Raw genomic sequence first — 26,072 nt, 5'->3', positions numbered from 1 at the left:
TCCCTAATCCCTGGAACCAATTATTATCTCATGGGGATGTGAAAATTAACCTTAATTTATATCTCACTTTTGAATAGCTCCTCTCTCTCTAGCCCTCAAAGAGGGACCCTGGTCAAAAGCTGTGACAATCTGTTTTTGAAATAATCCTACTTCTTTTCTGTTGTCTGGAGAAACTCAAATAATTTTTCCAGATTTTGATTGCTTTTCTCAGTGGTTGAAGAAATGTCAAGCTAAAAGTGGTGAAGTTATATTCACACAGCATTCAGGATGTTCAGGCAGCTGGGGACCAGCCAGGCTCACAACAGGGGATGCTAAAGGTGACTTGAAATCATCTACCTTATCCCCATTTCCCTTTCCTGGATCTAGTGTAGTCTGGGTGTAACACAGAATCCACAATCTTTTTATTTCACCAGGATGGAGAGTTCAATTAGGTATGCTAATGCCAAGAAACATTTTTCGGGTTGTAACTGGCACTCCCAAATGCTATGGCATTTTTACCTGCAGCAGAATGATACTCAGTTGTGAAATTATTTCCTGCCATTAGAAACATCAAAGAAATTAGTTTTCATTACAGATGAAAATGAAGCTATTTCTAAAAAGCTAGTGGGAAACACATTGGTACCAACAGGAAAAAGGTGTATTATTTATGTTCTCAGCAGATATCAAGGTACATGCTTTGATCTCAACTTGCTATATGAACACACAGAGCTTTACAAAAGCAGTTTTTATTGAAAAGTTTAACAGCACCCTGGAGGATTCTTTAAAGGGGAATCTGAGTTATGAAACTGAAGAAGGCCTTGACTTCTTCAGCTTCTACCCAATCTTGAGATGAAGTCACAGCCATTTGAAGGCAGCAGCAAACTACCACTGACTGTAATGGGACCATTACACCCTCAGTTTAAAAATCTGTTCCCAAGACCTATGTAGATGCTAGATCTGGAATAACAATATCTGAAAGACAGATCGCTTGTCTGAAGTTTTGTATATTAAGTCAGCCTCCTCCACTCTACACAGACACATTCATAAAAGTCTCTGTCGTGATCTTCACTTGATCCGAACTATAAATCTTTATGTAGATAGATGAATATACATAAACCATAAATGAAGATATCTGATGTTTATATACATGGCTAACAGAAAGTATCAAAACCATATCATCATCTTTTTTAAAACAAGGAGGCTTTTGTTCTTGTGATTGTCTTTGCACAGCTGTGAGTTTTATAGTGCCGTGCCAATGAATGCACTCATTGCAACTTTTATTTTACTCTGAAAAGGTAAATTGGGAGCATTAAGCCCCCAATAAGTATGTAAAAGTGGCAAAACCACAGGTAAAGTGTTACTGAAAGCTGCAGCCCTGCCAGTCATTTCATTTTAAACATGACTCTTTTAAAAATAACTTTTGCAGTAAAAGCTGTAACTCCTGGACGTAATATGAGCTATTGCTAATGTCATTCCCATGAATTGCTTACAGAGTGTTGAACTGTTAGATGTCTGACAAGTCCATATATCTCCTATACTGTATATATGAAATTTTTTGCCTCTAAACCATATGTTCTTTTTTTTTTTCTTTCTCTTATTATTCCTCTGTATTCTTCAAATGCACGTGGTTTGGTGATATAGTTTATTTGAACAGGAACTATAGCAGACAGAATTATTCTTTTGCTGAAATGTATCCTTTTTCATACATCTCAGCGTCACGATTAAAGTGATTGGCTCTTAAGGCATTAAGTTTAGTCTGCTGCTGCCTCAATTATGCTTTTGAAAACTCCTGAGTGCACTCTGTGATTTTCAGTAGTCCAGATGTCATTAGAGCAACATGCAGGTAGTCTGCAAAGTCCAGTAACACTGTCTACACTTCAGTCTGGCTTGTGTGAGCTTTTTCCTCCCTCCTCCTTGGCCTTGAGTAGCAGTTCTGGGAAAAAACAAATAGCTGTCCTCATGGAAAGTTTTACTTAATCTGGCCTGGTGCCTGCCCCTAGACCCTCCTCGCTTCTAATGATGATTGAAAGTGTACATGCTACTGTGATAAAACATGCTGAGTTGTTAACATTCGGGACTTCGGGTGTGCGTGATGAGTAAGGGAGGATTGAAGTAATTTGTTAGTGTCAGATCTCAGGTGGACTTGCAAGTCTGGATTTGAGGGGTGTCCTGTTACACAAAACCACGCTCCTGGACTAGGGATGAAGTTTTGCTACTCTTAGCGAGTTTAAGTGAATTGAGTCTCCCTAGAGGCTCACCAAAAGAAAGTCCCCAAAGGACTAGGAGATCAGACTAGGTGTCACAACCTAATTCCCTCCAGTCCTGGGTGTGCAGGTGTTCCCTGAGCAGATCAGACTGCCTCTAATTGCAGTACCTGTGCAATCTGCCAATGATTTTTTTCTTCTATCACCAGTGCTTAGATACCCAGGGAGGCCCTTGATTCTTGGGCTTTCAAGAAAGCATCTGTCTTCTTTGGGGAAGTCCTTAGTGCCTCTACCTTCATTCAGTGATCATAGACGTGTAAGGAGGCATGAAGTTGGGACCAGGAGGGTGTTAAAGTGATGGGAAAGCTGTAGAAATCAGTACGCCATGCTTTCATTGTTTTGATATTCCAGAGTATTTTTAGTGCACAAAGCCCAGCCAGCTCTGTTTGATGTACATCTGCATGCACGCCTTTGTGTCAAAGGTTTCATGTTGTTAAGTGTACAGATCACGAAGCATTACACTGCCTCTGTTTAACTGAATGCCAGCTTCACACTTGTAGTCACAGTGCAATTAACTAGGGAAAAAACTGCCCCCAGCTTCCATGTCTGTTTCATTATCCTATTTCAGTCATAATGGCTGTTGGCATTGCTGATTCAAATGGTAAGGGTTTCGTGGGTTATTTTCTGTAAGTTTTCCTTGGCGTTCAGCAGAGAAGAAGTTGCTGTATCTGAGCCTTTGTAACATTTACATCTGCTTTTAAGCCTGGAGGAGCGCCAAGGAAAATATGTGGCTTGCAGAAGCACAAGCTTCTTGAGAAAGCTTTGTTCCAATGCAGTTCATTTTAGGAATACGTTGTTTGTTTGAAACCTTTCTGCTGAGCTGTGCAGTGTTAGCTGGCCAGGTGTGGCTGTGTGGCTCATGGATGGCCTCTGTGCTCTCGTGTCCTGAATCCCTCCTGGCAAAACACTGCTGGGGAAGTTGCTTTACAGAATCTCTCTTCTACATGGAGAGTACTATAGAGACCTTTGCTGCAACTAGAAGACTTGGGCTGAAGCAACTCTCTCACTTAGCCCAGAAAACATATACGTGTCAGAGGAAGTGCTCTCATGAGCAAACTTACTGACTTCACGTACAGGGCTCTTGGCTGAGTGTTAGCAAGCTGTAATGTTGCTAGACTGCAGAGTGGCAGAGGGCCTGCTTCTGCTCCCACTTAAGTCAATAACACTGTTCCCTTTGGGTTTATTGGGAACAGGACCAGGCATATGGCTGGTAGTTAAAATGCATAATAGCTGCATTCATTGCAATCTGGTCACAGATAGACATGCAGAGAAGGAGATTTTTCTAGGAGATTCACGTGCTGCACAGTCATTTGCACAATCTGCATCTGCTGGACAACTGTGGGCTCATAGCTTGACCATCACTGTCAAGAATAGGCTGTTTGATTACCCAGCTCCTGATATTTTCTCCCCTCCGAGGAGCTAGTGCTGATTGCAAGCAAAGAGGGAACGTGCTTTCCACATGAGGCTTATCACTGGGCTGGGAGGAAGCTTGTGAAAAAAAACAGACCCTCAAAATGTTCCCCTCCTCCTCCTCTATAACTGAAAAGGCCTGTGAAGTCTAAATGGTAAAAATACTCAGAAACTATTGGTAATTAAAAAATAAGGAAACTATGGACATATTCCTTGCTAACCAGCTTGGTTGGGTTTGTCTGAAAACCAGAAAGCTGGCCCAGTCTGCTGGCTTGGCTTGGTTGGTTGGCCTTCTTTCCATACTTTCAAGCCTACTACAAGACAATTATCAGGCAGTGAGATGGTCCTGAAAGTATATAAAAATCCTGGACTCTATTGGCCCTAAGCACATGAATATGTGCATTTGAATGGTCTTGGGAAGCAATTATACAGACCAATAAAGTGTACAGTTAGTTAGTGGACTAAATTCTTTCATCTTTATGTAGTTCTGACTTGTGTTTCCAAGCATCATGTTTGTAGAAGAACATTCCTCTCATTTTGCCTTTGCCCAAATATTTTTTCTACTTAGTTTTAGCCTTCTGCATTCATATGGGAATGCAGAAGACAAGATTTATTCTTTGTGTCTTTGCTGTCCAGATTTTTCTTGATGTTAGCTTTCTGTGGGAGCTAAGGCAAAGATTTATTCCGTTTCATACCTGTTTTGATATCTTTGTGGATCCAGGATAGATATTGCAATAGACATAACTAACCAATTTTGATAACCTAGGAGTAGCAGTCAGCTCTTTTTCTAGTACTTCGGGGGAAATAAGTATTACATTGCCATCTTGTGAATAAACTCTTGTGCAAACTACTGAAGAAGTAGAAAAAAAAGCCTTCTGGGGTCATGGGTGAAGCCTCCAAAAATGCAAAAAGGCAAAATATTTATTTAAACACTCATTTCTATCCTGTATATGCAAATGCATAAACAAACACGTAATGTGTGTGTGTGTGTGCATATGTATACATAAGTGTGCACATATACAAGGGACTTCTCTGAAAGTAATGCCTCCCATTTTATTAGGTTGACCCACGATGTCAGAGCCAGATGGTGGTAGTATAATAGTAGAGGCTGAACCTTCCTGCCAGTATTCCATTACGATTTATTGCTGTGTGACAGACGACAGCAGAGGGGCAGTCTGACAAAATGGCATCTGACATGGAAGCATGTGTGAAGCAAATATATGTCATTGAATTCCTCCATGGAAAAAACTGCACCCATGGACATTCATCAATGCCTGCTGAATGTTTATGGAGACCAAACAGAAGGCATGAGCAGAGTGAGACAGGAGTGGTGCATTTCAGCAGTGGTGACAGCTACAGCGGGTCACCTCCTCAGGTGCAGGTTTTTTAGAAGTGCAGCATGCAGGCTCTGGTGAAAATGCATAGCTAATGGTGGTGACTATGTTGAAAAAGTGTTTTGTAGGTGAACGTTTGCTCTATCCAATAGTGTTATTGTGCTTCCTATATCCGTTGTGGTTTCCATGGAAATAAATAAGAGAAATTACTTTTGGAGCAACCTACGTTGCATACATATGCAGTATGTAATGTGATATAAGACGTAGTGTGCTAATTCTTTTGCCTATTTTAAGGTGTGTTGTCTGAGAGTTCATGAGAGTTGGTTGAGAGACACTCATGCAGGTGACTCTTAAGTAGGACTTCTTAGAAATGTGAGGTCAAGAGGAGAAGCCCACTCTGTGGGACTTCCATTGTGCTCAGTTTCTGAACTGAAATGCCCTTTGCAGCTCTGAAATCTGGCTCCATACTGTTACATGCTTCTGAGCTGCAGTTGTCACTGTTGATGAATGATTTTCAGGCATTTAAGTGTTTGTTATCCAGCTATTCTTTTTGGAAAACTGAACCAACTGATCAAGAACTCCTCTCTCTTAGCTGGCTTTTTTCCAGTCCTAGCTGTGTTCCACCACATTCCAGGCTGCGCTTGGAACTCAGCTAGTTGCTTGAGGGCTTTCATCTCACTGCATCTGCATAAGCCTTAACTACTTGTCCAGGCAGCTTCCCCTTATAGTGGTATGTCTTTGGGTTAGTGGTATTCAGAGTCTCAAATGTGGTAAACTAAAGTACTAATGATGAACCAGCTGTCCTGAAGTTGAGGAATAAGGTTTTGGAAGGACACGGCAATGTGAAATCATCTTTTGCAACAAAGGCAATATATACGCATTGACATGGGGAACACACACAGGAAAAGGGAAGCTTTCTCATGACTCTGTGAAATGGTTAGCGCACATTTGAAAGTTACAGATGTATAATATGTCTGTGAAACTACTTGGTGAGATACCTAGGACAAAAGAAGGCTTGAGAAAAAAGATAAATGAGAGGAAAGTCAAATACAGCATGATTGTTCGAGGAAAAACAAAAACAAAAAAAAAAAAAAGAAAGAGAAAAGTTGAATTTTGGAAGAAGAGGAGAAAAGGGGAGTCTGTATGTGAGAGAAGTTTGTTTAAAACTGAAATAGTAGAAATGAGTATTAGTAGCCCAGGATTTGCGTACCATATGGAAGTATATTTAAAGTATGCTCTGTTTTGCCTCAAAATAATTTACCAGCTGAGAAGAATGAAAGGAAATGATGAAATAAGCATTAACCTTAAGCAGGTTAAATGAGACCTAAAACAAAAAAAGCTCATGAAGCAGCAGTCTGATGTCAATACTGGTCTGCAATGAGGTTATTACACTGTATAGGGGCAGCTCCACTGAGGCATTTCCATGGGAATTATCTCTGTCCTTTATTGCCAGGGAGCCAGCTTTGGAATTAACACTGAGTGGAGAGAACTCCTGCAGGAAGCCCACAAATCCTCAAAAATATGGTAAAATACAAGGGGATGCTGAGTACTCTTCCAGTAGATGCAGTCACACCACCTGAACTTAGTGAGAATCTTTTATATTAAGACTTCTTTAAAACATAGCAGGGCATTCTTAAAATAAATGAACAAACAAACAAACAAACAAACAAATAAAATCAGAGAAAAAAAATAGAGAAAGAACTTTTCATTGTTTCTTCCCCCAATAGAAATTATGCAGAGAAAATAATATTGCTAGAAGGAGTGAAAGTGATTGGTTTTTGACAAGGCAGAGAAGGGTTTTTAAAAGTTTATTTTCAAGGTTATATGATTGAAGAATAAAACAGGAAATCCCCTTACTTTGCAACCTTAGAAAGATGGCATGAAAATTACAGTCAGGATGTGATCAAAATGCCATGAAAAAAATTTCCATTGACTTTGATGGATGTTCTAAAACAGGACGTGTTAAATCATGGGAAATAATAGCAAAGTCGCAAGTAAATTAACAGAAGATTCAAAACACATTATGAATTAGTGCATTGAAGAATCAATTAGAGTCAACTATTTAAATAAAGACAAAGTAGTAGCCAAAAAGAAGTTTGGATCTAGAAAAAAATTGAAACATCTGCTGAATTTTCCAGAGCTATATTTAATACAGACTTGGGAAAAACACCTGGACTGAATGGCATCTCATCAAAAAATTATAAGTGTTTCCAGACCAAAATCACTCGTATACTTAGAAAAAGTAATAATAATTTACTCAAATAAAAGAGAAAATCCCTCTCTCATCTCATCCCTACCACTTGGTTTCCTTATGGGAAGCATCAACATTTTAAACCAGAGCAGCAACCAAATGCAACTGTTGATCCAGAAGTTTTCAGTTGATGATTAAGGTCTAGTTCCCTAAGAGCTTTAGTGAAAAGCTCTTGCTGAGGAGAAACACCCCAACAGGTTAGAAATCCCCACGTCTTAAATGATCGCAAGAATTCTTCCAATTGTCTAAGTATGAATAGTTCTCAGAAAATGGAAAAGATATCTGGATTGCACATTGCTCCTGCAAAATGAAAATCTTAGTGTGCGAAAACTTTCAGTTATTCTTGATAGAGACAACTACAGTAAATCAGCATTTGTACATTGGGATGCAGTGCATCTGCACTGATTTCTACCTGTTCATAACTAGTACTTATTTAAGAATGAATGTTCTGTCTGCAGCGATGGTTCTCCTAGCTACCTCCTCACTTGAGATTACTTCACTTTTAAGTACAAGCAGGCATTTCTGTGTAGCTTTTTTCTTTCCTTTACAGACTTGTATTTGTTTCTCATATGCCAGCAGAAATCACTAAAGTAAATTAATTTGTATGAATGGGTTTCATGAATTTCATGGTATACTAACAATTAATTCCTGGTTTGTAGAATAAGAAAAAGTAGAGCTTTTCCAAAAGATTTTAATATTTGGCTATGATCAGTTGCATAAAATGAAACATTCTTTCATACGTGTCTAAAGTCCAAGTTGCATTACTTGAAGCTATGTGTTGTTTTTTCCAGTCTCATGTCAGTAAATAATTGTGATGCTGCTCTTGAGTCTGTCTCTGACCTTTACTGTGGTTGCCCTTTTATGAACAAAAGCTGAAAATTCATGACAGATTAATCTCTTTCTGTGACCTGATATAGTCTAACCTAGTTCATCAATCCTATTCCCAAATTCCTTGACAAGTTTGCCATTAATATATTCTTGCATATGTATTATAGCATAGCCATAACAGTTTTTAAAACAGAATTGGGCAGTACCTCACCATTTATAACTTCTTGTACTTTCTCAGTTGAAATGCAAATTTGTTTTTTTGTATTGTTGACTGTGTTTCTTTGGTAAAAAAGAAATGTTTGTAATAGATTAAGGTTTTATGAGTTTAGGCTAGAAAGAGTTGTCTGGTATGTCTAAACTTGGCCACTTCATGTAATTCTAAATGTTTCTAACAGAACATGAACCAGAGATTAGTTGTGTTTTAAGGAGCCTTTTGTAGGGGAGGGAAGAACTGTGTAGCAAAACATCCTTTTAACAAATGAAAATTGGCAGATGAACTATTCATTCAAGCTAAGCAAGAGGAAGAAAGATTTTTAGGCCTAGAGACATGATTTAGAACCTGCAGGGCTCTATGGTTAAAGTACGCCAGCATGTGTATGCATTAAAGCCAACACAGTGAAGTAACTACAGAAAAGTTGTCTTCTTCCAAATCAGAAGTACTTCTTGAGAATCAGAAATGGGTCTCCTGACATCAGAAATTGCACGTGATTCAAAAGAAGACAACTGATCTACTTTCCTTTTTTGCATATCAACATGAAAACAATTATTTAATGTAGATGGACAGTAGGAGTAGATGATCTTGGAGGTCTTCTCCAACCTTGGTAGTTCTTTGATTCTGCAGTTTAAGTGATAGTTAAGGGATAATCAGAAAAATGGCATATTTGCATTGCAGTGTGTGGTTCTTTCCTGCTAAGCCTTCAGACCTGTACCCTGTATTTCTGTAGATTTACTTCACATGCCTGCCTGTGTTTACTAAGGGCTTGATGCAAAGACAATTAAATCAGTAGAAATTCTTCTGTGCTTTTTGGATCAACCTCCTATTTTCAGACAAGTTAACCTATCATTTAATGTTCTTTAAAAAGTCTTATTCAGGAAGAAAAAAAAACAACAACAAAAGAACACCAGCATATAAATGAGAAACTCTAATTCTGGGTCAAAATGTAAAGGCTCCAAAGCTGTTGCAGACACAAGTTGTAGTTCACAACAATAAAAGATTTTATTACATTAAAATGTAAAGGTTAACATTGATACAATAATCAGAAATGCTGTCTGTATCGTGTATGTAGTGTGACTGACTTGCAAAGGTTTCAGGAACCTTCACCAGGCTCCTCTTGGTTGTTTGGGTGTGCTAATATTTAAAGCAGTGTTTGTGTTGGTTACATGGTGTAAGCTGAAGGGCTCAGAGAGCGCCATGCTCTCACACTAAATAGGGTGTAATATAGGGTATATTGGGGATGAATGCACCACACCTGTTTCTGTCCTCCTTTACACCGGTAACAAAGAGACGTTTTTCTCCTGGAGTAAGCAGTTACTAAGCAATTGTTTCACAACAATATCTGGCAAATAGTTTAAAAGTTCTGCCCAAACTTTGTGCATTGCAGAACAGGTCAATTGGTGCCTCTACAGAGGTCTCCCGAGTTGCTGCACTCATTTGTGCTGCAGTCCATCATGAAACAATGACAACACTGCACCATGCATTCTCTGTGGAAAACTGGATAATTTCATCAGTTTTCCATTTTCTGTAATGTTTGTCTCTGATGTGGGGGCTTTCTTTATGTGAGCAAGGCTTTCTATTGCAGCTATCCATAGATAGCCACGACAAAGAGAAAGCATGAAAGCTTCTAGCACAGGACATTCATCCTGGCTTATCTGGCCCTTGGAGACATTAGCTAATCGAGGCCCGATACTCCATACAATAGGACAAGTGCTGTAAAGCTACCTCTGTTATCCCAGTAAACATGGAGACTTATCATTCCCATGACCATTTTACAGGGATTGTTTTGTTCTGACAACAACATCCACAGCCTACAGTACTATCAACTCTTAACAATGAATCTGATGCTGGCTGTTCATGTTATCAGCTCCCTAATAACTGTCTCTTATTTTTTTCTTTTTTCTTTTTTTCTTTTTTTTTTTTTCTTTCCCACCCCATTTGTGAGAATTTGTCCCCTGGAGCACTTCTCTATCAGCCCCATGCAGCTGCTGTTATTTTAGATATGGCAGGAAGTAGGTACCGGAAAACAGCAAGAGCTCACAGCACTCAGAAAAATCTAGAAATTCCTCTGATTTGCTGAAGGCTCTGGCTCCAATCAAAGGCAGTTACAGAAATAAAGAAATAAATAAACAAGCAGGGGAGTGCAGGAGGAATGCCTGAGCAGCCAGCCATGCTTGGGCTGCATGTGCCAGCCATCATATTCTGTGAGGTGCTGGGGAGGGACAAGCCCTTTGTGCAGCCCAGCAGGCACACAGCCTGCACAGGGATACAGCTGGTACATGAGCAGCACCTGCCTTCACTGCTAGAGAAACCCCTTGCTCCCAAGGAGCTGCATCCTTACTGCTCAGCCACCCCTGTGTTCTCCTGCTTGTGTCCTGTGTATGCTTACAGCGGAGTGGTTTCCCCTTTGTCTGGTGTGCTCCCATGAATGCTTTTAGCAGTGCTTAGGAAGAGGTACCAGCTAAAGGGACTGATGAAAAGTCACTGGAGCAAGAAATTTACGTCACCGCTACTATTATTATTATTACAGCTACTATTATTATTATAATTGTAAAGCTCAGAAAGGGTAATTCTTAGCTGCTAGGCAAAGACAGCTGCTAGGCTAGCCACATTCAATACCTTCACTTTTCCAATCAAGCTAACTTTGGAGATGACTTCCAAATAATAATAAAAAAGAAGAAGAGGAAATGATAAAGAAAAAACACCTCCTAAGCTTTCAGTTCATCTAGAGGCTTAAAAAAACGACCACCAGTACCACCACCACCCCACCCACAGTGACACACACAGATAAAACACTACCTTCACGACTGGTTTTAATAAGTAAATCTTACTCTGACACAGCAGATAAGGAGGAAGATTTCTGCCCACAGACATCTCACACCATTAGCAACCTAGTTAACATCTGTAAATGTTTTAGGGAAAGAAATTATACTTTGAAACTTTTCTGTTTTAATTACAGTCTCCAGATGAAATTTGTTAGAGCAGGGAAATGTATCCCATAGCGACTGATGTCAATAGCAAGCAGTCCCTAAAGCCAGCCAGGATTGGGAAAGCCATGCTGTTTGCTGCTCTTGGCACTGCTCCCTGCTTTCACAATGTCAAACTTAGAACTGCCTTTATATGCACTTTCCTTTTTTTTTTTTTTTTCCACAGTAGCTGTTGCCAGCAAGCCGTAAACTACTGTATATCACTCAGATTTAAGAACCTAAACTTTAAAACAAATTAAACTCTTGTTGACATTGTAATAAAAATCAGAATAGAATTGAACAGCTCAGTAAAACTGCACTTCTATTATTTTATGGATTTAAGATTGTTTTCTAGGATTCCCAGACTCCCAATACAGCAAAGTTATTTCCTCTTGGCAGATGGCTGGAAAATAAAAATCATTGAATGGATGAAATTATGTGGCAGACACTAGGTTGAAGCCTAAAGGGAGGAAATGGTGTCTCCCCAGTACCTGTAAATATTTGCTCTGTGTCTTGACCAGAGAAGCCTTTCATCCGTGCTTTGGTGGGGGGAAGGGAGGGAGGAAAGGTATTTATTTTGTGAGTTTTTAAGAAAACAGAATTTTTGCCTGTCCAACTCCAGTTTCTAACCAGATGTTTATGTGGCAAACACAGCTCCGACCCACCCTTCAGAAGCTTGTCCAAATGCAGGTATATGCATGCAGCCCCAGAGTGCTCCCCGACACTAGCCTCCAGTTATCTTTTATCTCCCTACTTAGTAGCTAATGTTAGGTATTTTTCTATCGTTGTTTTTTTTTTTTTTTTTCCTATTCTGTAAAATGGAAACAGAGGTTTCCATCCGACTGACTGCCAGGTTTCCATCCTTTATAATGTTTCCTCACAAAACAGTTTGGAATGAAAGTATTTCAAAAATGTGTGTAGATGGAAGCTACTGGAGATAATCATTTGTTTCGCGTAACAGCTTTACAGAAGGTGTGGTGCGCTGGAAAGGCTGCTGTGCAGAGTGAACAGCAATCAGCTTGTGCAGCCTTTCATCCAAAACTTTGTTGCAGTTAACGTTTTTCCTTTTGTTACATCACTTAAATGCCCTTTACTGTGTTAGGGCACCAGCCTAAGCCCAGAGACTGAAGCGTGACCTGAGCAAGCTCAGGAGCTTGCGGGGTCCCATCACAGCGTTGTGTCTGAATGCTTAGCCAAATATTACACATCTGCAGGCCCACAGCTGAGTTCGGAGGTTCTCTCTAGTGGTGAACACTGAGCTCAGCACAGCTTTTGTGGCATGAATCAAGCTGGAAAGGGGAAAAGTTTCTCCTTCCCTGGGAATGCACTTGTGATTCTTACTGGACTCCTGCAGCTGTGCCTGGTGTTGTCTGTTGACCTTTCTCTATCAATCCATTCTGAAGAGCAGTTCTGTGGCTTAACACAGTGTGTGGGAGAGAGGAGGAGGAGAAAATATGTTTTGCCATATTTGCAGCTCTGTCACTCTGGGACCACGTGTAAATAAGAGTATTCTTCCAGCTGCTCTAATTTAAGCTGCTTGCTATAGGCAGCTTTAGCATCAAAGCAGTATGAGTGTTTAGCAGCTGCCTAAATGTGATAGCTTTCATTGCTGTGTCTCCTGTACTGGACAAAACACTTCATAACACCTTGTTGGTGGTTACCAACTCAGGAACGTCTAGGTTCTCCCTTGGTTCTGCTTGCATCAAAGGGCCCCAAGTATAGATCCATGGTATCAACTGTTGGCTCAAACCCTCCCAGAGAAACTGGAAAACAATGTGAATTTATCAAGAAAAGGCCGCCTCCTAGTGTAGTGAGGTGTAAAACTGACAGACGCACCTTGGTCTTAAAAATGTTGTCAACCCCACCCAACCTTCCTCTCCCATCATCAGAGTGTGGCTGCTCTGTGAGTCACATCGCATCCATCATTGTATCTTCTTGAGCAAAAAGCCCTGTGAGCTTGGGGCTGTAAAACAGAGCTCAGCCTTTGTAGCAGGCTGTGTGGGAATGTGGCCCAATCTGGGCTCATAACATTTCCCACTGCTCCCAGAGATGCACACAGACACATTATAGATTATAGAGCACCCTAGCATTGCCCTTGCATTGGTACCCACTTTGCTAGAAGGTAAATATAATGATACTGACATTGGTCTTTCATCTTCACATTGATCTTTTCTGTTCTGCATGCATCTTGAGGTTTGCTGATGAAATGGTTTATAAAGGAAAAAGGTGCTGATGATGGTGATGATAATGGGGCAAGTAGGGTCCAGTTCCTGAAAAACCCAACACCCTCCTTACTCAGAATCAGACCAGATACACTCTTTTGTATCTTTTAACTTGTCTCCAGGATGTTTCCAGTGTTGAGGCTCAATGCTTCTCCCACTGACTGATGTCTGTCAGACTTCGAGGTTGATTCAGTGGAAAAGGAGCTGACTCTTTCAGGGATTATCTGCTGTGGAAAGAAAAGGGTGCTCAGCAAGCGCCCGTGCATGACCCCAAGGTGTCATTCTTCCCTCCAGTTATTATTTCTTTGCTTTATTTGAACATGAGTAAAAAGTAGTGCAGTGTGGCTTATTTTGGAGGATTCCAAATGATCACAAGGGGCCACAGTATTATTCCATAAAGTCAATTTAAGATCATATGTGCACATCCCATTTGTTTGATTTAGAACTAGCAAAAGTTTCAGTAATGTGCAATTACAAGAAACTTAATGACCCCTTTATATTGAATGCAACTTTTCTGGCACCTAATATGCTTTGATGAATTGCTCATGTGCAATGCTGGAAAAGCTTCTATAAAGATTTATAATTGTATAATCAATATGGAAATTCAGTCTTATTTGTCTTTTTAACACTCTGAAACCAGATTCTGGATCCTCTCTTGCTCCCCTTTTTCCTACTGTACCTCCAGATTTTTTTTCTAAAGCTAATCTGTCATTTTTTCTGAAGGCAGAGAAAACCCTTCCTACTGAATCTGAGAAATAAAGATCAATTATTTTCTTAGCATAACCGTCCTCAGCTGTCTTTGTAGCACTGAGGTTGGAGATTTCTTGATAAGCTCTTTAAACTAGACAGAAAGTACTTTTCCCAGTGCATAATTTAGATGTAAAATGGAAATGCTAGAAATGATAAACTGATCCAGAAATGGTGAGCAAAGTGTCTCCAAGTGCCCGAGTATGTCAACAGCATCATTGTTTCTCTCAAGCCAAGTGGCGTAAGCTTCATGTGCAACTTATAGCAGCATGTTCCAGAGCCAGCACTGAGGGCTGATCCATGCATGTTGGAGGCCCCCCACCCTGCAGGGAAGGAGGTTCCCTGGTAGACAGCACTGGGGAGGGGATGGTTACCATAATGGGATAGGATCAGAATTATGAGAGTAAAAAGAAGTTGTTTCCTTTTGCTGTGTTTGAGGTTTGACAAATGCTGCCTGAGATGACTGGAGGCTAAGAACAGGCAAATGAAGAATTGCTTTCAATTTCTGTCGATTCTGAATACACTCTTGTCATGCTTTGGGTCATCATTCGTGAGTTTGAGCACCAGCATCTGACAGTATTATTTTACTGCTGGGCACTAAACTGGAAAGTAACGCTGATCATTACAGTGAGTTCATATTATTGTGTTGCACACAGCGAGTTCATATTATTGTGTTGCACACAAGAGGGGCAAATTTCTTTTGTTTCTAGCAAAACAGTGTCTGCTTTCCCTTTATTTTTCCTCTCTCATACCCACAAAGCTTCCAGCAATACTGACTTCAGGTTTTGGCTGTCTTAGGTAGTATTTGCATAGTTCTTCTGTCGTGCGGAAATTTTGCGTAAAATGTAAAGCACGTCTGTTTTGTTTCCCTTACAGATGCTCTTAGGAACGTAAACACATAATTTTGGTTAAAATGTGGTCTGTTTCCCAGCCCTTCCCTCATGCGTGCATGTATGTGTCAAATGTGGCTTGTACCATAGCAGGCCTAGTCCTGCGGCCCCTGTGCAGCCCAGACCCCAACAGCTTCAGTCAAGGATAACCTCAGTGAGAGCTACTGAAAAATTCCCTGTAGACTCAGATTCTTTGGTTTAAATGCTGAATGGTGAGCACTTCCATAAAAACAGTATAAGTTTTCAAACCCACTGTTCTGAGAATCACTGCCTCTCAGCTGACTCCTGTGTTAGTTACCAGCAGCCAGGGATTCAGCCCTAAGTATATGCAGAACAGGAGGTGCAGGATATTGGCAGGGTTGCTTATGGGAGACATGAACAGTCCATACCCAGAGTGCAGTGTGATGAGATTCATGCTGAGTACCTAGTCAAGAGCCACAGTCAAACCACTGCCACAGTGTTGTCACCACGCTGCAGTGAGGATCCTCACCCCTCCACAGATCGGTAGCTAAGGGGGATTGGAGGTACTGAGATAAACAAGGCAAAGGACAGAGCAGGTAGGATGTTATTGTCTGTTAAGCACAATACCTTTCATCCTGTCAAGCTTACATTCGTATGGGAGGATCATGCTTTATAAAAAACTTGCTACTTGCTGTCACTCACTTGCTCCACTGTCCCGTTCTCAGTCTCCAAAAATAGCATGGCCTGTGGTGATGGTTTATTATGGTAAAACAGATAAAAATAAGTTTAAGGTTTTAACACATTCAGGACACCTGAGATAATACAAGATCTGACTTCTTGTGGAACATGTGAAGTTATATTTTCCATAACTTCACAGAACTTGTTTTGTTTCAGTTTTAAGTCAGTGAGCTTTAACACAATCTATAGTTTTGCATTTCAAACTGGCATCTCAGGAATTTGTCTCTCTCCTTTATGATTTTTTTTTTAATTCTTAGCATAGTAGTTGATTTGAAATTAGAAGTTGTATAAGGCAACTCTCTTTTTTTCAGTGACTTAAGTAATAAGTCTGTATTGTCTGTTGCAACTTGTGTGTGTAAGAGAAGAGATGTTTATTAGTAGAGGGTAAGTAGGGACCCAGATAAAAACTACTCATGTGATCTGGATTCAGTAGTGAATTTGAATTCCTCTTAAGTGATGCTAATATTTGGCATTTGTTCTGAAATAAAAGGGCTTACAGAAGCACAGAAGCTTGATGGAGCAAGGTGTGTCATCATTTGTGGAAAAACTTCAGGGCAGTAATTGAAGACATCAAAGTGAATGTCACACTACGTTACTGGTAGCATTATGTTAATGTCAAACTCCCTCCAGAATTGTGTTTCTGTATCACCATTCATATGCTACATAGTGACAGCATGTTCAGAGATGTGCCTAATGGAGAAGAAAACGTGGTTCTTTCTCCAAGATGCTTGTGGCCAGTGAACCATTGGAGGCAAAGCACTTTGGGGTATGTTTGCACTGTGCAACGCAGTACATGAGGATGTCACTGGCCTGGAAGCCTCTGTAGTTGTAAGTCTTGTCTAACACTAATAGATTCTATTGAAAGTCAAAAATTAGACAGTTTTGCTACCTGGACTGCTCCTCTTTTCTGAAGATTGTTCAAATGTGAGACAGAGATATGCAGATTGACCAGAGCCAGGCCATGAAGTTCAAACATGGCATTGCATTGGTTGCTTAGTTCTGCCCATTTGAGCAACGAAGAGTATTATTCACACAGGCTTTTCACACTTGTATCTTGAAAGATGCAGCTGGTATTTTTGTATTTTCCATGATGAGTGCACCAGTCAGAGCAGAGCAGGTCACTTTTTGTTCCTTTTTGGTGAGAGAGCATTACATTATTCTGATCTTTTTGCTTCAGTTCTGCTCCATCATGGAGACAGTGGTCTACAGTGGTCACGGGTGCTCAAGAAGTAACAAGGAAAAGTTGATCTGTCAGTTGTGGGGGTGCCTTGCCTGTTCCCACCAATGAGAAACTAAAACTGGTAAATAATGATAGGACAAGGGGGAATGGTTTTAAACAAAAGGAAGGGAGATTTAGATCAGGGGTAAGTTTTTTTTTACTGAAAGGATGGTGATGTGATGAGGTGCTGGAACAGGTTGCCCAGAGAGCTTGTGGATGCCCCATCCCTGGAGGTGTTCAAGGCCAGGCTAGATGGGGCCCTGGGCAATCTCATCTAGTGCTTATCTTGCATTTGGCAACCCTGCCTGTAGCAGGGTGGTTGGAACTTTATGATCCTTGAGGTACTTTCCAACCCAAGCCATCCTTTGATTCTATGAAAACAGCCTGAATGAAGAGTGCCTTCATAGCACTGAGTGTACACCATCATTGTCTGGTAGAAACAAGCAGATGTGCGTATGCTATTAATCACAAGGAGTCTGCTGTGCTCCAAACCTTTCAGTGCTATTTGGCTTCACCTTTATCACACTACATAAAGAAGAATGCAGTGGAGAACAGCGGAAACTCTCCCAATGAATATGAGCCCTGAAGACTTTCCTCTGGAAACCTCCACTGGACTTCTTTCTTCTCCCAGTGACCTGACAGTCTCTGGATGAATTCCGTGCAGTAAGGGCAGGATGCAAGTAAAGTGTACTATTGAAAAGGAACGCAAGAGCTAAGAGCAGCCCACAGCACCATTATGCATACTCATTGTCCAAACCTCTGTGGGACGCTGCAGAAGTGAATTGAAGTCAAAGATGATCTTTGACTTACAGTCTTTGGGGTGTGATATGTGAACAGTTCGAGGCTTATGCTAACCAGACACCAGAGCCTTAATTAAAAAAGGAGAGAAAAGTAATGGGTGAAAGTGGAAGATCCATATTAACATCAGAGTTTCTCTTCCAGAAGCCCCTCAAGATTACTTAAAAGGTGTGGGTCTTTTTGTTTGGTTGTTGTTTGTGCAATAAAGACTTCTGTGAATAGAGAGCACTTTTGTATTTCATACAGTTAAGAAAGGACCTGCTTCTTGTTTAAATTAGGCTTTAATCTACCTGGCAAAATGGGAGCTACAGGAAGGTCAGACTGGAGCGTAGACCACTCCTCGGGACAGTGCAGTAGAGGCCAGTGCTGCCACACTGCCTTTCAAAGCGTGGGAGAGGAACACCTGTGGATCTACTAGGCAAACATCATTTCCATGTAAGAATATTGGTAAATTCATAGTGCAGAAGCTCAAGAGTGCAGCCAGAGGGATTATCACCGTTAACAACATGAACAGAGATAGACAGGATGTATTTTCAGAGTGCCAACATTCCCTCCCAAAACTGTAGGCACATTTATTTATAATTGTGGTTTCAATCATGTCTCTCAGTTTACCTTTCTTTTTTTTTTCAGACTCTTGGGAACATTTCCCTGTAGGAGTATGAAATGACACATGGCTAAGTCTTCCAGACTCTCATCTTTGTATAGCCCAAAGAGCAAAGTAGCTTCTCTCCACTTTTTGCCCTTCTGACCTTGTAACTTCTTTGTTTTCAGTGGTATCAATATCTAAGATGGAAGGCAGAACTGCGTCTCAAAGGAACAGTTATTTTATTAAAACCAAAATCCATAAGGCTACTCATAGTCAAATTAGTCATCAGATAGGATAGCAGAATTCTGTAGAATTTTGAACTTTATCCAGTCATTAGAATCCATGTATAGCCACCAAATGTTAAAAATATTCAATTTCCTTGAAGTTCACATCTAAATTTGGAATCCGGAATTATTCAGATATATCTGGTTGTCCTGTTTTGTGCAGGAACCCAAACTGTCGCATCAGTAAGTCACTGATTTTGCTTATTAGTTAAGCAAAAAATTCCATTGCAAGGGCATTTTTAAGAGAAATTAAACACAAGAAAAAAAAAATCTCCACATTAAACTAAAATGGGGTGTAACAGCTCACCACATCCTGCTATTGTGGCATCTGCTGTTTAGAAAAGGAAAGGTTCCGCTTTCAGACGCCTTGACAGGTAGAGAGGTCACATGTTACCTGCATTTCTCAGCACTATTACTTCTTGATTTTGTATCAGTGGAAAAGCTGAACATGACAATGGAAAATATCAGTTGTGGGAAGGCATTGTGGGGAACTGTAGGTTTTAGTGACAAAAGCAACAATGCCCTTCCTCTCCCACAAGAATAATACCGAGGATTATGAATACTCAGTTTATGTTTTAAAAATGAGTGTAAAAACTTTGCCACCTTATTTTTTGAAAAACATTACACTCATTGAAAAACATAACTACTCTTGGAATAGTACTACTGATATGAATATATCCAAGCACTGCTGGATCAAAGACCAGCATTTGTTTTAGAAAAGAAATTTAAAACCAGGCCAAAATGTTGCTTGCGTTGAGTGCTGCTGTTCTGTGTTTCACACACAATCCTGTTGTAGTGACAGGTTTTTAAGCCAAAACTAGATCATTCAAGGCAGCTGATTCCCTTTGATTTACTTTTTTTTAATAAACATTTTGTTAGTAATGCAGGACCAAAGAGAAAAATATAAATTATTTTCTCTGCACCAACAATATACTTTTCCTTTCTTAGTTCTTGGTCCTACAGGACCAAGCAGAGCCCTGAGGATACTACGGGGAAAGATTGATGGATGGCAAATGTAATGCTGAACAGGAAGCAACCAACTTGTTCACATGGCACATGAACGATGCTATTGAGAAGCAAATTTAAAACAAGAGAAAGTACTTTTTCCATCAACACATCCTTCAACTGGAACTGTTGAACATTGCTGCAGGAAACCAGAAAGGCCAGAACAGGTTTGGAAGACTATTAGAGAATTTCATGAAAGAAAGACCATCTAAGTTCCCAAGAAAGAAGGACCCAGAGCTCCTCTTACTCCTGAAGCCCTCCAGCACTCAGGTGGCGTAAGGGTGTTAAAGAAAGCATCACTGGAGGCATGCCTGGTTCCTGTGCTCTTTCCTGAATACTTGACTTCTGGCAGTTGTCAGATACAGACCAGATGGACATACAGGATGTTTCAAACAATCAGTCTTTCAGTAACAGAATTTCCAAATAAAACATTTCCCTTAACATCCAGCAGGGTTAATTAAATTTAGAGTATAAAAGGAGTAAATTTTCCAGAAATTCACAATTAAAAAAACGTTGAAGACAATTCTGTGTCTAAACTGAAAGTATTTGAGAAATGTAATCCAGATTTTCATGTTATTTTGACTAAAGTGCATTTTTGGCCCAACTTCCTGAAGTGAGAGTGGAGCATCTTCGTGTGAGTGCTGTAGGAGACAGGTTTCATGTCTCAAGATGAGCCCAGAGAGCCTCACCCAATGCACAGCCCACGTGTGCCTGCTGCCTGTTCTGTAGGCTCCTCATCTCTGGAGGCATTTCCTTCCAGCTTCAGGTGCCTTGGTGGGCAGCATGGGGAAGCCCGCTCTAGGCGCACTTCCCCTTTCAGCTCTTGTGTTTTGCACTCTCTGTGAGCAGTTTCCCTCTACAGTATCAGCTGCTTTGCTGAGTTACCTGTTCGCCCACTTGAGGCTTGCACTTTGTCTGTCTATGTGACTTTGTTTCCATTTCACTATTGGGAATTTTTGCATCTGAAGTGCAATGGTGGGTAAAGGGGAAGAAACATCAGTGACCTGTGTCTCAGCCCTGCTATCTGTGAGCCAATGTGGATTAAGTTGATGTTGAGCATACTCATAACTAATCTGACTCTGAGATCTGTCGGCAATGGCTACACTTCAGTTCAACACTGTCATTTTGTAGTGACTGGTGTTGAAAAGTCATCAGATGTTGTTATGTGAGAACACCAAACTTAACTTAGTCATCAAGATTGCAGAAATTCACCTGTTATGAAGTATATAATAAAAATGAACAATAAAGCCAAAGATCCAATCTGTATCCTGTTGGTGTCAATGACCAAATTACAAGTTGATGACAGCTTTATCTGGCTGCTGAGAGCTGGAGAGCATGAGCAGTGGACCAAGGCAGGTGGGCTCCCAGATGAAAAGTCACCTCTAGAGTAAGTCATGTCTACAAGGCTTGAGTGCCAGACAATTCATCTGAGGACAGCTAGCGGGGCTGGAAATGCTGCCTATAAGGGCCTAAGCTGGTTTTGGTGATGGACTTCCAGCTCTTAGGTGTTTGTGTCACCAAGTTGCTTCCAAAATACTTTTTCTAAACGCTTTAGCAGGGACAATCTTGTGCTCTTAGTCTGGGGAATATTATATGTGAGAATTTTATTGAACAAATCTAGAGCACCTCAGCTTATGTCCAAGCATTTAGCCTGAGATTTGAGATACCTGAATGCAAACGCTGTCTGTGGTAGTGATCACCTCTGTTTCTCCACCTGCCTGTCCGCACAGTAGTGATACTTTACTTTCACATTGTATAGAAACATTGTGAAAATTTGTTATCTAATGTCTTTAATCATATACAGAGTCTGATAATTGCCCTGAATAGTATCCTAATTTTATTTGGTGGAACAGAAATCAGTAACTTGGTGCAAAGTTAGGAAAAAATGTAATACTGACTGATCCACATGAGGATTTGTTTTTACTGTTACACTCAGCACAAAGATATCACTGCAAGTTTTGCTTCGTACCCAATGTTAGTTTGAGAAGGTTATCAAATAATCTATCTGTACAAAAGCATCATGGAAGAACTGTCCCACAGAAAATGTGCACTGTTTGCATTCAAGGTAAAGATTCAGTTCAGGAAGCTGTCCGACACCTTGCAGCGCATAAGTGGGGTGGCATTTCTTGCTGTGTTCGGATGGCAGGGCAGTCTTTGTCACAGAGAATGGCTGGTTGCTTAAATTTGCTTCCCCTGTTCAGCAATACTAAAGATAAACTCTGCAACACTCTCCTGAACTGCTTTGTCTTTACATCTCATTTCCATGGTGCTCTTAGTCTGCTGCCATAAATATGTAGTTAGTTACAAGTGCAACTAATATTTCCTTTCTAAGTATGGCATTGGCAGAAGTGGTTGCATTGGCCAGGAACTGTGACATTAATCCTGATTGATTCATGAGCTAAAATAACAAAATAGGCAATATACATATATAAAAATATATACATATAGATATATAAAATAAAAAACAACCACTTGTTTCAGGAAGTTGGTTTTAGGCAGGCTTGGTCTTTTCCTGTAAACAGATGGACTTATCTGGATGGCTGTGAACAGCAGCCCCAGGCAAAGGAAAACTCGGGCTTTTCCGTGGCACTTCCATGACGTGAGCATGTGTTTCCCACTCCCAGCATCTCTCACTCAGAAGTGGTGATAGCATTGCTGATGGCATTTCATCTATCTTCATGTAAATCAGGTGGTGGCAGTCGTTGCAGGGAGGTGGGGTGGAAATAAAAGGGATGATGTGTAGTCCACTGTAGACGACCTTTGCCAGGTTCTGTCATTTCCTGTCCATCTGCCAAAAATCACAAGCTGATAAATGGAAATAATGTGAGTGTGGGAAACTATTGCTTGATGATCTACAGGGGAGGGAGAAAAGAATGAAAGAAGGCTCGTGAATAAAGAAAACATCACTTTATCAGCAAAGATGAAGTCTGACGGTCTGATGCTGTGATAGTGGACCTTGTTGAATCTTTTCTCTAACTCTTGCCAAGGGTTTTAATGTTCTCGCTCTTCCTACGTGTCTGTGCAGATGGGAGCAAAGGCTGTATGTCCATGTGTGCTGGGCACTATGAAAGGGGTTTATGCATTTATACATGTTACCAGCTATGGGGAATGGGCAAGCACACATGAGGTTTTTGTTTTGTTTTGTTTTAATGCTGGCATATAGTAGATGTGAAATCATATCCTACCCAGGCATTGCTGCTCAAATGCCCAGTTCAGCTGACAGCTTTGAGCCATTAGCACATACGATGACTAACGTACGTTCCAAAGGGCTCTTTTGATTCTGTGATTTCCTGTGGTTCTCTCTGTTTTTCAGAGCCAATTCTAGAGGAAATGTAAGTGATTGAAAATGTTAAATATGTTTGATGCAATCAATTATCCAGGATGCTGCTGTTCTTGTGATGTCTGGTGTTACTGAGTATTTAGCATGTTAATAACCTTGGTTAATATTGCTGTTTTGCACAGTGATCAGCCTTTACTAGCTGTCTCATGATGTTTTGCTTAATGTTCAGAACTGCACTGAAACTATCAAGTGGATGCAGGTTTGCAGGGCAGTTCTGAAGAGACTCTCCTGCAACACTTGTGATGCTAATTGAGTCATTTTTTCCTGTGTTTTTTCTTTGCAGTAAATGAAATTATAAGGAATGATCTTTCCAGTACCAATGTCCATTCATAGCTTTCCATATGGGCCTACTACGAAATCCACACACTTTTGACTTAGCTGGCATGATCAACTCGAGTGCACAGATTCCGAAAGAACTGAAGATGTTAACCTGGTAGCACTCTGATCTTCCACATTACTGAATGTCGGGAACTGAAGATTTACCTCTTACTTGCAAAAAAGTAGTTCCTCAACTTCAACTGATGAAATAGCTTTAAAGAAAATCATCTCAAAAGAAAGAAGGGGGAGTATACTCCAAGACTGCGCGTTTCATGGGACAAAACTAGAAAACTCAGCAAACCCTTGAGTGCTTCTTCCCAGTGCTGATCTTTTCAGCATGGCTCCACTGGAATAGAGCCCTGGAAGTGCCTTATTTTACCAGGTTGTGGCATCAGGGCATTTTAAATAAGCTTTGAATTTGCTACCATTAAAAGTGTTGGTAGATGTAGAGCTTGCATTCTGGAGAGTGACATTGTAAAGACGCTTAAGACTGTGCAGCAAAGTAGGGAGTGAAATCCCTATCCAGAAAGATGTGATTATGAATTCCAGAACTTCTTTGCGTTTGCTTTGTTGTAATGTATAGCCTATTGCCTTATTCTCAGTGCATTTCAAAATCTCTTCATTTGTCATCATCTCAGCTTTCTTTAGCATATTGTCTTTATGTGCTAATGAATCATAGGGTTGTTAGTAGTAGCATGTTAAGATTTTAATTTTAATCTGGCTTCAGTCATAGCACAAGTGAGTTGAATAGCACAAAATAGAAAAGGTTGATGGACAAAAAATTGAAATCTATCTATTACGTGATAGATGAATGTGTATGCATGTACATACATACTAGTATATATGCATATATTTATATATGACAAATAATATAGATGATTGCCTGGTCAGGGCACCGAGTTTAGCAATAATTTCAATTTCTGATAATACATTTCAGATCCACAACAAATATTTCCGCTACTTCTTTTGAGGGTTTGTTGAACCTAAAGCAGGTATGCATTTTCTTTCCTCATGCAGTTAAGCAAGCACTTTACATAGGCAAGGAGGATGCATATAGAATACATGTTATTTACCAAATGGCAAATTATGAGTTAAAGTAACTGTAAATACCAGTATGGAAGAGTGTAAAATATTTGTTCAGTTATAATATTATTATTCCGCAGAAGCCTTATAATTCTCCGCTACATGTATGAATAAGAATATTACCAAAAAACCACGAGGGTTTAATATGAAGCGCTGTATAGTGTGTTTTCAGATTAGCTAATATCTTTGAAGCTACAGATAGGCATGTAGTGTAGCCTTCAACATTGTATTTTTTACAATTAACTGCTTATTATATAAATAGCAACAACGTATTATTTCTTATAACCAAAAATAAAAATAAATAAAATATAGCATGACTTAAATTAAAGAATGTTTAACATTAATATTGTGCCTTAGGAATCCGTGCCCCCTTCTGGAACTAGGCCTGAACTACACCTCCGTGCTGAGGTGACTCATTAACCATAACACAGTAAAGATTTAACAGGTTTCACAAAAAGGTGAAACCCTATAAAGCATTTTAAAACATTATTCTGCATAATTATGTCTTACTTTCTTTATTAAAATAAAATTTAAAAAAAAAATGAAAGCCATATTTATCATATTTGCACATTTCTGTGAAGACATGAGAATATAATATGGCTATATGTACATAATATGCTGTTATTGGTCCCTGTAATAGTCTGTTATTGCTCACCTGTTTAATCCCAGTTATTTACCCTGTATTTACCATTGTAGACGTTGCATGAAACATTTCTTATAGGCTGCCATATGAAAAGTAAAAAGCTTGACAGATGTCAGCTTGACTTGTAGCTAGAAAATAGATCCAATAAAGCAAAATGTTTTGCTGGAAGCTAGTCTTAGAGTTGTTCATTTTACATTATCTTGACAAATCTTCCTTTCTCATATAAAATGTGCATTTTTACATCATATACATATATATGAACATATAACTCCATCTCTTCTATTTGAAGCATCCTTCTGCATCCTACTAATAGAACCATCGTAGTATGGAAGAAAAGTCTCTTGTCAACACACTCTTCTTTATTCCCCCCCCCCCTGCATTTAAAGACATTGCTGCCAAGGAAAGAAATTGATATGTGATATAATTATCAGATTTCATTATCTAAGGTTTCAAAAATGTCGACAAAGTATGCATGGAGGAATCTTTGGTTATGCCAAAGCATTTTATTTTTCATTTGCATAAATACCATGGGTGAGGCTTTTTTGGTACAGAACAACACACACACATCCTCCATCATGTTTGCATTTCAGCAGTAATTTTAGCAAGGTTTTCAATTGTATGGTTTGGATACGTTGCATCTCCTTCACCTTTATTTTTATTTTCCTCTTTAACCTATATGAAAAAAACAAAACAAACAAACTAAAAAAACTTGTTACCTTTAAGTCTGGATAATGGAAGATTATGCATCTCTTGTATATGTATGCATAAAATAAAATGAAAGCAAAAATATTTCCTGTATGAGACTATCTTGTTTTCAAACGTGTGCTATGGTTGTTGCTCTCAATTTATGAAAACACTTTTCACTGAACCCTTTTGAAAACAAAGCAAAACCAAAAAGCCACAATGCTTTGACTGTAAGCACAGCCCTTACAACTGTGTTCAAAAAGTCTTCTGCCATATATAATTCAGACTATTAAAAAGAGCGCTCTGGA

At 39.8% G+C, this 26,072-nt stretch overlaps 1 protein-coding gene across 7 annotated transcripts in view; it reads left to right on the top strand.

The window, feature by feature from the left end:
- The window catches only part of NFATC1 (nuclear factor of activated T cells 1), a 111,354-nt gene extending 85,485 nt beyond the window's left edge, over window positions 1-25,869 (top strand). For 3 of the 7 annotated variants that reach the window (XR_014942687.1, XM_015854787.3, XM_015854789.3), the window contains one exon: window positions 23,320-24,735. Coding sequence is in view for 6 of the 7 variants with exons in the window: in XM_015854787.3 (XP_015710273.1) it covers window positions 23,320-23,369 (50 nt within the window). In the remaining variant the exon portion in view is untranslated. Of the gene's footprint in view, window positions 1-23,319 lie in introns of all 7 variants that reach the window. The other 4 variants (XM_015854793.3, XM_085537704.1, XM_085537705.1 and 1 more) reach the window with 2 other exon arrangements.
- Window positions 25,870-26,072: the final 203 nt, after the last annotated feature.

The sequence above is a fragment of the Coturnix japonica genome, chromosome 2, assembly GCF_054131305.1.
Source record: "Coturnix japonica strain WE chromosome 2, WE-NBRP24, whole genome shotgun sequence".
NCBI lineage: Eukaryota > Metazoa > Chordata > Aves > Galliformes > Phasianidae > Coturnix > Coturnix japonica.
Note: the sequence above shows the minus strand (reverse complement) of the source record. Positions and strands in the feature narration are given on the sequence as shown.